This window comes from Condylura cristata, unplaced genomic scaffold, assembly GCF_000260355.1.
Source record: "Condylura cristata isolate star-nosed mole 26May11 unplaced genomic scaffold, ConCri1.0 scaffold00022, whole genome shotgun sequence".
NCBI classification, from domain to species: Eukaryota; Metazoa; Chordata; class Mammalia; order Eulipotyphla; family Talpidae; genus Condylura; species Condylura cristata.
Genome location: NW_004567123.1, coordinates 7,705,169 through 7,718,773, shown reverse-complemented (window position 1 = coordinate 7,718,773; position 13,605 = coordinate 7,705,169). Strand labels below are relative to the sequence as shown.

At 36.4% G+C, this 13,605-nt stretch overlaps 1 protein-coding gene across 1 annotated transcript in view; it reads left to right on the top strand.

The window, feature by feature from the left end:
* Window positions 1-12,521, top strand: part of MACROD2 (MACRO domain containing 2) — a 1,662,610-nt gene extending 1,650,089 nt beyond the window's left edge. Inside the window, 2 exon segments of the mRNA XM_012728257.1 lie at window positions 1,028-1,096; window positions 9,258-12,521. Coding sequence (XP_012583711.1) covers window positions 1,028-1,096; window positions 9,258-9,487 — 299 coding nt within the window. The 3' untranslated portion in view covers window positions 9,488-12,521.
* The last annotated feature ends 1,084 nt before the right edge of the window (window positions 12,522-13,605 follow it).

Sequence of the window (13,605 nt, the reverse complement as noted above, 5' to 3'; positions counted from 1 at the left end):
TTAACAGAAGATAATACTTCAAGCTTCCTGTGATGGGGGGCTTGTGGACATAAAGAAGCTAGATTTGGGTTACCTAGAATTGGGTGATTTGACTGGGGACTTATTTGGCTTTCCCTGGTGGGTCCTCCTCCGTGGAAGTTTGGGAAAATCTGGGTACGCTGGCAGTCACTGCCCAAGACCCAACATCCTGAACTGTTTGCTGCACAGATTATATTTGGTTGCCTGGACCGGTTACTACAGAGGTTTTAAGTCAGTTCTGTTGTTGCATATGGTCTGGCCATTGTCCATTTGTACATTAATTCTTTCAATTTACAATATGGCATCAACATTAAGGCATCAATTTTTATGCCTTAAAATATCAACCTAATTAAAGCTACTGACCCTTGCAAATTTCCAGAGTGATAGCTGTGCTTGCTACAGGCTACTTCCAGACAATGGAACTAATTATGTATTCTATTTTTAATACAAATGCTCACATAGGACAATTTCTCAGTAAAGTATAAGCATACATTTGATTATTGTTGTTTGATCTGTTTAGATACTTTGTTTTTTATTTCATGGTGTCCAGCAGGGTTGCACACATTTGCAAGTTTACAGGGTCTGTTTTGAATTTCAAAACTGAAAGACAGCAAACCAAACAAGCCTATTGACACTCTTAGAAAATTTGCTTAACTCCTTGCATATCAATGATCTGTTTTGTTTGTTTACTTTCTATTTTCTTAGACATCTTTTAAAGTTTTTGAATTTACTTAAGGATGGTAATAAATACACCTAAATGTCAACCCCAAAATCTGATATGAAATAACTCAGTTTCTACAGTGTAGTCATGAATTAATTCTGCACTCTGTATACCTTCACCCTGCTTAAAACCCTCAATATTGGTCCACAAATATTAGATGAACAAAAATGAACTTAAAAAAAAATGGAAGATAGGAAATAGGGAAATGTTTATTTACAAGCCATTTTAATGTATTTAAGAGAAATGGGCTTAATAGCTAACCTTTTTTGTTTTCCTTTCTGGTTACAGTTGAAATGAATAGTCAGGTTGACAGCGTAAATGACCCAACAGAGAATCAGCAAGAAGATTAACTACTAGGTAAGTGGCCCCTATGGTGGATTTACAATTGATTAAACTGGCCATAGAACTGTTTGTAAATGGCATATTGGATTTCCCTGGGTTCTGCCAAGTCCCACAGCATGGCATAAGCGAAACTTTAAAACTTTTTATACCAAATAATACCCAATAAGGTGAAAGGATTACCCCTAGAATCTTACCATCTTTAAGGAACAAAGGTAAGCCCCAGCACATCCAAATCAGAGTACCCTGGTTTTTGGAGCTTAGACATTAAAAACAAAAAAACAAAACAAAACAAAAATATATTCTATCTATTTCACTCGCTGGCCTCCTGAAGTGATCAAATTATTTTAGCAATCTAAACTGATTCTGAAGCATTGCTTTTCCAGAAGCTACCTACTGGGTTGTTTAAGTATATCTGTTTTTAATCATAACACTAAATCTTTGGCCTAAAGAATGTGTAAAGGCACTTGAGTGTATTTGGGCTGCAGTTGTCTGCCCTGTGACCACCTGTGGACCTGAGTGTCTACACAAAGATATGCTGAGTTGACTGCACCTCAGGGAATAGCACAGAAAAATAACAGCACGGACAGACCACATTTTGGAGCTTTTCCTCACTGACATTCTAGACATCTCAGCAAAAAATAAAATCTATCTAGAATGGTGACTGATGGGTAGTCCTTTCCCATATCTTGATAGCTGGTGAGAATTACACAGAAGTCAGTCTTACTAGTCTTATTCCTGATTTACAATATTGAAATGCGAAGTAAATACCTGTGGATTAAACGAGTTGTGGGTACATCATGTAAAAAACAGAAGTGTTGATACTGATGCTGCTACACCCCAGCTCCTGCCTGGATCCCTGCCTCTTCTCCTTCTCACCATGTTGCATACTCCTGCATCACAGCAGATTAAAGCTTGATAATGTGCTTAAAATATGAATCTAGTCTTTCCATAGCAATTTTGAGCATCATTTAACACTAAATAACAATAGCATTTGTGTAATACATGAATACTGTAAGACTTCAAAAAATATACTCATCCCAACATAGTTTTATAACCTTTTCTTCTTTTTACTTAAACTTGTTCTCATATTTAAGATGATCTTGCTAAGCTGCAGAAATGATATAGTAGAGAAGTTTCCAATAGAAAGTAATGAAGAGACTAAACCTAAACAGCTTAAATGCAAGTTGCTCAGTGCTATCTTACCTTTTGCTCTTTTGTTGTCCATAGACTATACAGTTTTGATCTACATTTCTTCTTGTAGATATTATTTTTCTTGTATGATAAATATCCATGGAAAATATAAGTCTTTTTTCCTTAATGCCAAATTATTTTCCTTGACTATAAACACAAATTTATTGTTACCCAATAAATTGTCAAATCTTGAAGTTCAAAATTAAAGACTCAATTCCAAGAAAGAAAGGACTTCACAGTGAAACTTGATTTATCAATCATAATTCATTAATATTCCTACTTTAAAATTCTTCGATGACACCATACCACTCCCTAAGCAATAGTGATTTCCTAAATATAGTGACTACAATAGAGAACAGTATGGCCCAAGAAATGTCAATGAGTCCAACAGAAATATTTGTACAGATTATATGGTAATTCCATGCGTCCTGTCTTCTAGGAAATTAAATAAAGTAAAATGAAATTGAAATTATAGAGTAGAAAGGCAAAACATGAGAAGATGTATTGTTGAAAGTCTAGTAAGATGGCTGTAGAATGAAGGCAAGCAAGGTTTATCTCCTCAACAATTACCAACAAATTATACCTAAATGAAGACAATGACCCCCAAGTAACAAAGAAATGACTATTGTATAAATGAAGAACAATGGCCAATGAGAAGAGAAAACCATAAGTGAAACTGTATTTGAGTTAATAGCAGGGCATCAACTCCCATGGGCATCATGCCCTCCCATGAGAGGAAGGCAACAGACATATGGAACCCCTCTGCTGTTGTTCACTCAAGGACATTGGAGACTTTAAAACCCAAGGACTACACTGGAGGAAAGAGTGCACACAACCAGGACGCTGGTCAGAGGGAGCACCATTTAAAAACTATAGGAGCAGGGGTACAACTGGTAATTGTCAATTTGAGTCTGTACCTTCCAAAAGAGAGTAGAGGAAACTAGATGAGACCCTGTACCTCCCTAGGCTGTTATTTTCCACTAAGGCTGTGATATGCGAAACACCTTCCTTACATCTGCCCAGGGAGGCCAAGGTCAAGATTTAAATCACATTCTGTTATTGACCAGAATTTGAAGCACTTGCATATGAACAGCAAGAAGAGAGCACCTCACTGATAAGGCTGCATACATAAAAGGCAAAGAGAACAAGTCCTGCTTGTAACCCTGTCTGAATTATCATCCCCACACAGAGTAAGTCTATTGTCCAGCTACAGTGTAGAGATTGAGACTGGTGAAAAGTTTGTTGCAATATTGTATTTGAGTAGTTGGCCTAGAGCAGAGGGTCACTGTGGATCTCCGCTACACAAATCAGGTACTCACAGCTTTACAGGACATTTGAAAATACACTGCTCACTCGGAATGAGCTGCAGTGCCCCTGACTATGCCAGTGTCTGGCACTGGTCTGTGATGTAACAAACACCTAAAGATTCTAAAAAAACAAAAACAAAAACAAAAAAACCTACAATTATTATCTAGCTACTGATAAGAAGGATATAAAGTTAGTTTATCAAGACAAAAAAAAAGGGAACAATCTCTCTGCTGGATTTTTACATGTAATTTAAACAGGATCTGCATAAGTTCTTCATAATTCAGTGGGATTTGCTTATAAAATCATCTGTCGCTGGGTATTCATTTTCAGGGGGAATTTTTAGAACTATTTCATCTCCTCAGTTGTGATTAGTTCACAATCATGCTCCCTATTACAATTCAGAAAAACTAAAGATGAAGATATAGGAGCATACCAAAAATGCTGAACAGCAGCAGCAGCAGCAACAAAAACACAAGTGGAGTGTAAGCCCCTCAAAACTGAAGAATCAGATAAGGAATTTAAGGTAACAATCAAAACTATGCTCATTTAATTTAAAACAACAGATGATTAGAATAAATAAACTGATAAAATATAAGACTGCCACAAATAGTATCCGTGGATATAAAAAAATTCTGTAAGTGAATTAAATATACATAATACAAAGGGTCATAATTACTATTACTATACACTAATAAATTCAGTACTTTTTAAGAAATGGACACATTTCTAAAATAATACAGTTTAGTACAAGACTAAACCAAGAAGAAATAGAAGAGTTGAATGAACTAATCACAACCACGGAGATGCAAAAGTTATAAAAATTCCCTCTGAAAATGAATACACAGGGAGAAATGACCTTACAAGCAAATTCTGCTGAATTTATGAAGAACTTATGCCCATCCTGTTTAAATTACATGTAAAAATCAAAACAGAGTGTATGTTCCCTAAAACATTTTATGATACCATTCCTCTAACAGCAGAACAAGAAAATGATAGCACAAAAAAACTACAGGCCACTAGCTTTGATGAATATCAATGTGAAAACTTTCAGTAAACCTTCAATGAAATACTAGCAATCAAATTCAGCAATACATTACAAAGATTGTACATCATGATTAAGTGAAATTTATCCCAGGGATGCAACAATGGCTTCATAGCATAAATCAATCAAGATGATATATTTTACCACAACAAAAATGTATTTGATAATATTAATATCTGTGGGAAAGCATTTGATAAGATTCAGCACCCATTTATGATTAAAATCTCCAAATAAATTGGGAATAAAAGAAACCCACCTCAACTTGCTAAAGGTGATATCTCACATGCTTATAGCCAATATAACACTTAATCGTGAAAAACTGAAAGAATTCACTTTAAGAACAGGATCAAGACAAGGACACCCTCCATCACCATTTCTGTTTATCTCAGTATTACAGATTTTAACTAGGGTAATCAGGCAATGGAATAAAAATAATCCCAGTTAGAAAAGATGTAAAACTGTCATTTCAGACTAAAGAATACTATAGAAGGAAAATCCTAAATATTCCACCAAAAATTAGGTTTTAAAGTCAACATACAAAATTCTGTTGCAAGTTTAAGTCCAAACAGTGATGAAAAGGATAAGAAACTAATAATTCCATTTGCAAATGTGTCCAGAAAACCTGTACATATATAGAAAAGTGTTCAAAATCACAATAGCACAAATAGCAAGAGAGATGCAGATCAAAACCGCATGAGGTTCTATCTCAGTCCTAAGAGGACAGATATCAAATAACCACCAACAGAAAGTGCTAAAGAAGGCGTAGAGAAAGAGAAATTATAATATATTTTGGGGGGAAATATTATATGACCCTGAAATCCCACTTTTGAACATTTTCCCCAATCGATCTGCCTGTTCTGCTCCCCACTCTATCTCTGGTGAATCTTCTCAGTACCCCTGCACCTCTGGCCTATACCCCAGTTTTATATGCATAAACCATCAACTGCATGAAACCATCAACTCAAAAAGTGATATGCACTACAGTATTTATGGCAGCATTATTTTCAAAAGCTGGCATATGAAAACAGCCTAAGAGCCCACAGATGGAACACTGTATGTGGTGTAACTAAGCAATGAAATATTATTCAGCCACAAGCAAGGACAAAATGTTACCATTTACAGCAAAACAGAAGGAATTTGAGGAATTTTTGTGGAGTAAAGTCAGAATGATAACAGTAAATGTTAGTAATTTACATAACAAATTATTTGACAAAACAACATACTTGTTAAAAACTACTAGACACAAAGTGGGGTTTCTGAAATTAAGACAAAGAGGAGGGGAAGGAAGAATCAAAGGGACTTAAGGGGTAGGAGTAGGGGAAAAATATATTTAAAAAATCAACTTGGGCCCTCCCTGGTGGTGCAACAGGTTAGGATGCAGTATTGCAAGCTGGCCACAGCCACTTCAGTGCAGGTTCGATCCCCAGCCCCGCAGATGACCACATGGCGTGGCAGACCTCTCCTGACCCTCCCGCTGCTCTCCTCAGCAGTGTCCTTCATCGATCTGCCTGTTCTGCTCCCCACTCTATCTCTGGTGAATCTTCTCAGTACCCCTGCACCTCTGGCCTATACCCCAGTTTTATATGCATAAATAAATCTTTAAAAAAAAAATCAACTGATATGCTGCTAGCCTGTTGTAGTTAAAGTCATGCATGGGAGCTTTCAATCAACAATTTTGAAAAGACTAGTATTGTGTAATTTATAATTGTGAAAAGTAGAATAGCATAAATGACGAGGGGAATAATTTAATGAGTCAGTAGAGCATTTTGTACTTGGAGCACATAGCTTTGATTCTAGAGAAACATGGCAGGTTCACTGTGGCATCTAGTTGGCTTTGTGAGTCTTGTAACTTCAGTTTTCACATCTTAAAATGCTTGTTCTTGTAAGAATCCAATCACCTTTTAAGATGCTCAGGCCATACTGTACAATTGGGAGGAAAAGGGACATAGAAAGAACCTTAGAATCAGAAAAGTTGTTTTGGATTTTCTAGCCACATCAAACACTACCTGGTGCAGATGAACTGCCTGACTAGTTAAAGAATCATGAGAAATAATAAATCACTTTCTAGTCACTAAGCTTTAAGGTGATTTATTGTACAGCATTAGGTGGCTGAAATAGTGGGGTTGTGCAGAACCCCTCCAAATATAACTGCTTAGAAATAAGAGGTAATTGAAATATATAGCTCAGCCTACAAGAAAGCAAAGGTGTCAGAAGTGAAGAGGAATTTGAAAGCCAAAGCAACTGTCTGGTTAACTGAAAAATGTGACAGTCCTCAAGAACTACAAATTGGTTGTTGCTTCAAAGATAGCAACTATGGACGTAGGTTCAAATGTTCACCCAGAACCTTGAACCACTCAGGGTAAAGATTTGGAAATGAGACTTCTACATAGGTCAGTTTGGAACTACTAGCTCAAGAAATTACAAGGATACTTGTCTTCTCAGAGTACTCATAGGGAAATAAAATACATTCTATGATAAATACAAGCCACAAGTGCACCATGAGTTGGAAATATAAATTTGCCATCCAAAGACATAATACACAAGCAGAGAAATGTGAAGCTATCAATTAAATTTCCTAGAGAAGAGAAAAAGAATTCTAAAGTTTATGATTTTCAGACTTGCAAAACACTAATGGAAATGTTCCAACATTAATGAGAAACTGAATAAAACCACAAGATACTTTTCAATATGAGAAATTGCAAGTATGAAATTTTAAAGATTTTAAAGGTAAATGTTTAATTGACAATAAAAAGATTAAAAGCAGATATACATCTGCAAGAAATGAAAAACATTATGAAATATTGATAACAATAAGAAAAAAATCAAGTACAAATATAATAATATGAAAGAAATGAGAAACAAAGGACAGAAGAATAACCAGGATATCTGTGTTCAATAAGTGTGCTTAAAGGAGATAGTATATGGCATTTGAAAGATAATGGCTGAGAATTTATCAGAGTAAAAGTCATGAATTTTAAGTTAAAAGAAGACTAAGAAGTCATAAGAAGGACTTATGCTGAAAATAAATCCACATAGGCATTGTAGAATACCAAAGACAAAGAGAAAAAGAAAAATAATTCAAAGCCATTAGAAAGAAGAATTAACCAATAAAGCAGTAAGAATTTTAACGACAGTGGGGTTCTCAACATCAAAAGTTTAGATCATAAGACAGTGGTCTTCAAAATGTGGGTAAAAATAATTGTCAATATAAAGTTCTATGCTAGTTTCCTATCATGCTTCCTGTTATTTTCACAAAATAAGTTTGTTACTCACACGCCCTATCTTTACAAACTACTAGACAATGTACAATAAGAAAATTGAACCCAGAAGAAACTGAGAATGAGAAACAATTATAACCCAAGAAATATGGTAAACACATAGGCAAATCACAATATAGTTTCAGTATAAGTTTGTTATAATAATTGGTAGGTGGTTGAAAGCAGATTAAAACAAGTGTTATTTATACATATTTTATGAAATCAAAGAAACACTACATAATTGTCAGTATGTGTGCATGTTTATAAATGTCTCTAAAAGTATAAAATCTCAAGTTGATTCATACTTTTATGATGATTTGGCAATCTCTCAGGAAGAGAAATAGTTATAAATTACCTGTAATTTAAATTAATTTACTCATAAGTAGAAAAAAAGTACAACACAAAATAGAGGAGATCCGAAAAATATTAACGTGTTATATCTGAATAATGGATATTTTCTTAACATGTTATGTGGTTATCTGTAATATTCTTTATTATATTATTATATTATATCCTTTATGCTATTCATTATTAAAGTTAAAATTTATGATTGTGTATGTATGTAGAAAAATATAAGGAAATCTCCATATTACAGAAATTATTGTCAACAGTGGAATTGTTCAGGATTCTTTTGTCAATGTCTACTATTCAGAGATCACCTACTCTTATTCTGTCTTATAGAGATGTAGTAATTTGTAGTGATAGTAACTAAATCAGTTGTTGGTTCCAGAGTTGGGTTAACATTGAGAAGAGAGCTCTGGAGTGATTGGGGGGGGGTATTTTATATCTTGCGAGTGGTGTGTGTAAAATGTGCATTTTTTAAAACAGACTGAGGTATGCTTAAAATGTGCATTCCTAGATATGCAGGATATATTATTGAAAATAAAAAAGTAAGGTACAGTATCTTTTTTGAGTGCTTCTTATATGTGGAGAACATAGCAACACTTAATATGTGAGATCTCAGAGCAGTGGGACCACATCAATGACTTTTACAGATTGGCACGTCAGTTGTTATTATTTTTATGTTGAATTCTAGAAACCACAGTGTCTAAACAAGCCCCACAAGGGATAAGAATTCAATTCAAGATTAGGTTTTTCTAAAACTACTTAAAAGAGTTAATTGTGCCCAAGAGTAGAAGCAGATTTTCAGTGTGACATACATTTATTGGAAGTGATTTATCTGCTCTTTAAAGATACTCCATGCCAGCAATTACAGCTCAAATATCCCAAGTTCTTTGATAGTCAGATAATATATTCCTAGGCCTGTTTAAGTTGTGAGAAACATTTAAACTGCTATATCAAAAAAAATAATATTCTTTGCTAAGCCTATGCAAATGCCTTATCTTTAATCTAACAAATGGTTTCTCCTTATCTTCAGCAGGGGCACAAGATGAAGCAAAGGAACAAAGAAATGGAAGTAAATACCAGTCCTCAGCATGGCAGGCCTCCCAGGGGGAGCTGGGAGACAGCAGAACTGCTGTGGAGGAGGGTGGGGGTGGGGGGAAGACATATCCCACAGAAGGACAGGGAATCCTTTGCTCTAATTTCTCCAACTGCATTTTGTTCTTTTTATCAAAGAAAAAAAAAAGAAAAAGAATTTTCCTTTAATTTGGTTGGGCACCCATGTTAATGCATCTTTCAGGTGTTATCCCTGTAATTTTTTGTCTTTGCTCTCACCATTCTGCTGCAGGGTCACAGTGGCACAGTTGACCACTCTCTTGTGCCTCCTGAGCCCTGTCTACATTCTCAGTTATTTCACAGAGCAGGTTCGACAGTGATTTCTTCAAAGAAAGAGAAGACAATTGTTGATAAGCTGTAGGTTAAATTTCACGACTCACCTAGCCCACATTATCCACAGACAATGTAAGCAGCATAGAAAATTGGCAAAACCTTCAGAAATCACCTGAAAAAGTTAGGACAATGAATTGAAAGTATTTTTTCAGGGATGTCCCCGGTATGATTTTGTTCCATGTTAGTGAGGAATACAGAAGCAGAGTGTGGCTTTGACTAGGAAGGGGGTCTCTTTCCTCAAGCCCAGCTGACAGGTGTGGTCTTTGCCACTGACTTTCAGCAGAGCTTACTTAGTTCACGGGATCCTTACTATGTGCCTCAGCCTGAAGCCCACCGTGAGTTGTCACTCTGAGACAGCATTCTAAGGGATGATACATCTCTCATTATTTGAGTTAAGATGGGGCTGACATATTTAGGATCCAAGCATATGCCTATGGCTAGTAAATGTTCTGCTTGAAATCCTACCCCACCCCACTAAAAGAACACCTTGATTTTACCAAGGTTTGATGACCCACAGAACAGATTCTCATTTGAAGTTCGAGGCAATTAAATGTCTTATTTGAAGTCCTGGCTTCCTTGTCTTCTTTTAAATGGCAGCTGGCTCATGCCAAGGCCCAAGACCCTTGTAATGGCTACTTCCCTCTCCTAGAAAACCAATGATTATGGCCTTGAAGGCAGCAGCAGTACTAATAGCCCATGATGCCCGAGGCACAGTGAGCCAGAGGGAAGTCAGACACTGGCACAAACGGCTGTCCCAGGGCCCCCATAAACAACATCCCTCACAAGGCAAGATGCCTGCTTCCCTGTCTCCCTAGGTTGTTAACACAAGTCCATTTCCTGCCCCCCCGTGGAAAAGATACTCTATCTTACCAATATTCCTAATTCCATATTGCTTAAGAGGACTTTAGAATTCTGTTATGCATATATTTTTTCTTAGGAGAGGGAGAAAAATCATTGAATCAAATTGTGTAGTTCTAAAATAAAAGGACATTTTGCTATCTAAATTGTCCATAAAATTCATCAGTTTTGCCCTTCCCTCTGTGGAAAATTTGCCCCCTTATCTTCCCATAAATTTATTTTGGACTTTCTCAATGTATTGCTTTTCTGGATGACTTATTTGGTGTATTGGAATAATTAGTAAGTTTTCTTTCTGCATATGTAGTATGTTTTAAAAATCTCATCTTTTAAGAATCTCATCAAACCTAACAGTAGCAGTATTTAAATGACTGCATGGCTTTGGGACATGACCATTTCTCCTTCTACTGTTATTCTACAACTTGATATGGTGACATATATAGATTCTCTGCTGTCATTAGACCTTGCTTTCTAGAAAAACAAGGAAAAGGCTCATTCTAAATACTCCAAGAAATGATGCTTTATGCATACTGATAATTTCTACATCTCCTATCATCTTTATGATTTAATTGAAAGTCACCATCATTCTTGTGAAATCCTTGACAAGTGCAATCTGTCAGGAACATATTTTCCTGCAACCCCCAAGGTTAATCTGCTCGCGCTCAGTGATAAGTTGTTGTTGGAAAGCAACAGGAGGAAGACGCAGACTGCAGGACTCAGGTCAAAGGGCTTTCACATGCTTCTTGGGGAATCAGGATTGAAATATCATCAAGCCTCATGCTCTCACTATGGCCCAAGAACTCATATGTTCGTGCATGTTAAATGTGGTTGGGGCAGAAATGGGGGGAGAAAATTCTCTACCCCAAAACCAAAGGAAAGGGCAAGTCAATGTTTATAACCAGGAAACTGAGAACATGAGTAGCACTTAGCATCCATCCCATTCCTGAATTTGTTTAAACTTCATTTTATGATTTGATTACATTTTCCTTTTTGCTTTACTATGGGTTTGATTAATATTTGGCTATGAGATTTTATGCTTAAAAATAATTGCTAATTTTCATTTTGAGAGTCAACTATTAAAAATCTAGCTGTGGGCCAGATGGAAGAGCTCAACACAGGAAACTTACTTCACTGGCACTATCATTGCACAGACTGCACAAGGGAAAATTTGAAAAGCTGCTTGATTTTCCTGCGCGTGAATTCTGGATGTCAATTTCTAACCACACTTCAAGTCAGCAGTGTGGTATGAGGGGTTACAAGAGGGAGGGAGGAAAATCAGCCTGAATTAGTCATGTTTGCATATAGAGAGTCGAAGGCGGCTTTCAACATAATAGCTCTAACTAAAAAGGTACTTGTTGTAGGCGACACAAAGAGGCTTTTCCTCTACTTGATAACTATTCAGATGATGGACAAATCTTCTTTCATAAAAACTTACAAAGGAGGCATCCGAAACACTGTCTGTGATACTGGGTCACATATTTGTCACTGCAGCTAATTGTAAATCTTTCTATGAAACACTGAAAAGCCTCTTTGTGAATTAATACAGTTCTGCTTAATGCACTTGATTTGAAATGACATTTCTCTGTATGTGGTGCATGTCGGCTTTGCTTTGAAAAATAACAACGTTAGCAGAATATGTTCAATATATTTTCTCGGGAAATAAGGTTTTTATCATATGATTCATTAAGGATTTGCCTTACCCTGACATTTGTGATATAAAGGAAAAGCAGAAAAAAGAATTTTCTTGACCAAGATACATTTTTACTTAATGCAAATAAATGTAGTCTGTTGCTTGCAAGGGAAAAATGTCTTCTGATAACTGGTATAAACTGCTAAATAGAATAATACGTGCCTCTTTTGTTAAACCAGCATTTAAATGCTGGACTGCTTCTAAATCTGTTTGTTTCTTTTCATCTGTGCCATACACGAAGAAACTTATACAACTGTTGCCTTCATACTATATTTGTTAGAGCAGAATACAAATAAAAACTGTTTGAGAGGATAAACTGGAGTTATCAGTGTTTTATGAAGCTTGTTCTTGACTACCAATAACTCAAAATGTTCGTTTTAACTATATATTTAGTTGTGAATATTCATGTTTAAAATTGTCCCTGGAAGTCAACTCTTCCTCATCAGTATTCTTCCCTTACTCAGACAGACTGGTTTATGTTTTACAAAATCCAACCAAAGAGTAGCCTGTGCAGCTATACACCCCAATGTTTAATTTTTTTTTTAAAGATTTATTTATTTATTCATACAGAACTGGGTTACAGGCCAGAAGTGTGGAGGGTGAGAGGATTCACCAGAGACATAGCGGGGAGCAGAACAGGCAGATCGACGAAGTACACTGCTGAGGGGAGCAGCGGGCGGGTCAGGAGAGGTCTGCCACGCCATGTGGTCACCTCCGGGGCAGGCGGGAATCGAACTCATGCGGAAGTGGCTTTAGCTTCTTAGTGCAGTGTTTTAACCCACTGCACCACCAGGGAGGGCCCCCAATGTTTAATTTTTATTTGAATACTAGACCGCTGATTACTTCAGCAAGAGCCTCTCAGATGCAGCATTCAAGTTGTTGAGATAAAGCCTGTGTTTCAGTGAACAATGGTGTATCCTTTGGAGCCCAACATCCATTCCTGGATTTATTTCCAAGTACAATTTAAGAGCCAATCACTGTGCTGGCTACGTGGTCACAGCAGCCATGGTCCCCTCAGTCTATTGTTGATGGAATTATGACTGAATTATACAATTGCTAGTTTGGCCAAGGAATAACAAAACTCCCAATGGAGAAAACTCAGTGAGTGTTCTTTGCAAATGGGAATCTATACTCCATCAAATTGAATTCCCTCCAGCTTCTACAAAAGAGATGCTATTAGGTTTATTGTACTAGAAGACAATAAAGGACGCCAATCCCTTTATCAAATGAAGCCAGATACTTAATAGTTAAATGAGAATAAGGTTTTTAAAAACTGGTGTGCCAGAGGGGCATTTTCCAGTAAATATGGTTTGATAAGGAAAAACTGTAGACAGGATAGCCTTATGCTGCACTGGGCAACCTCAACACAAATGCTTCAGAGTGACAGTGA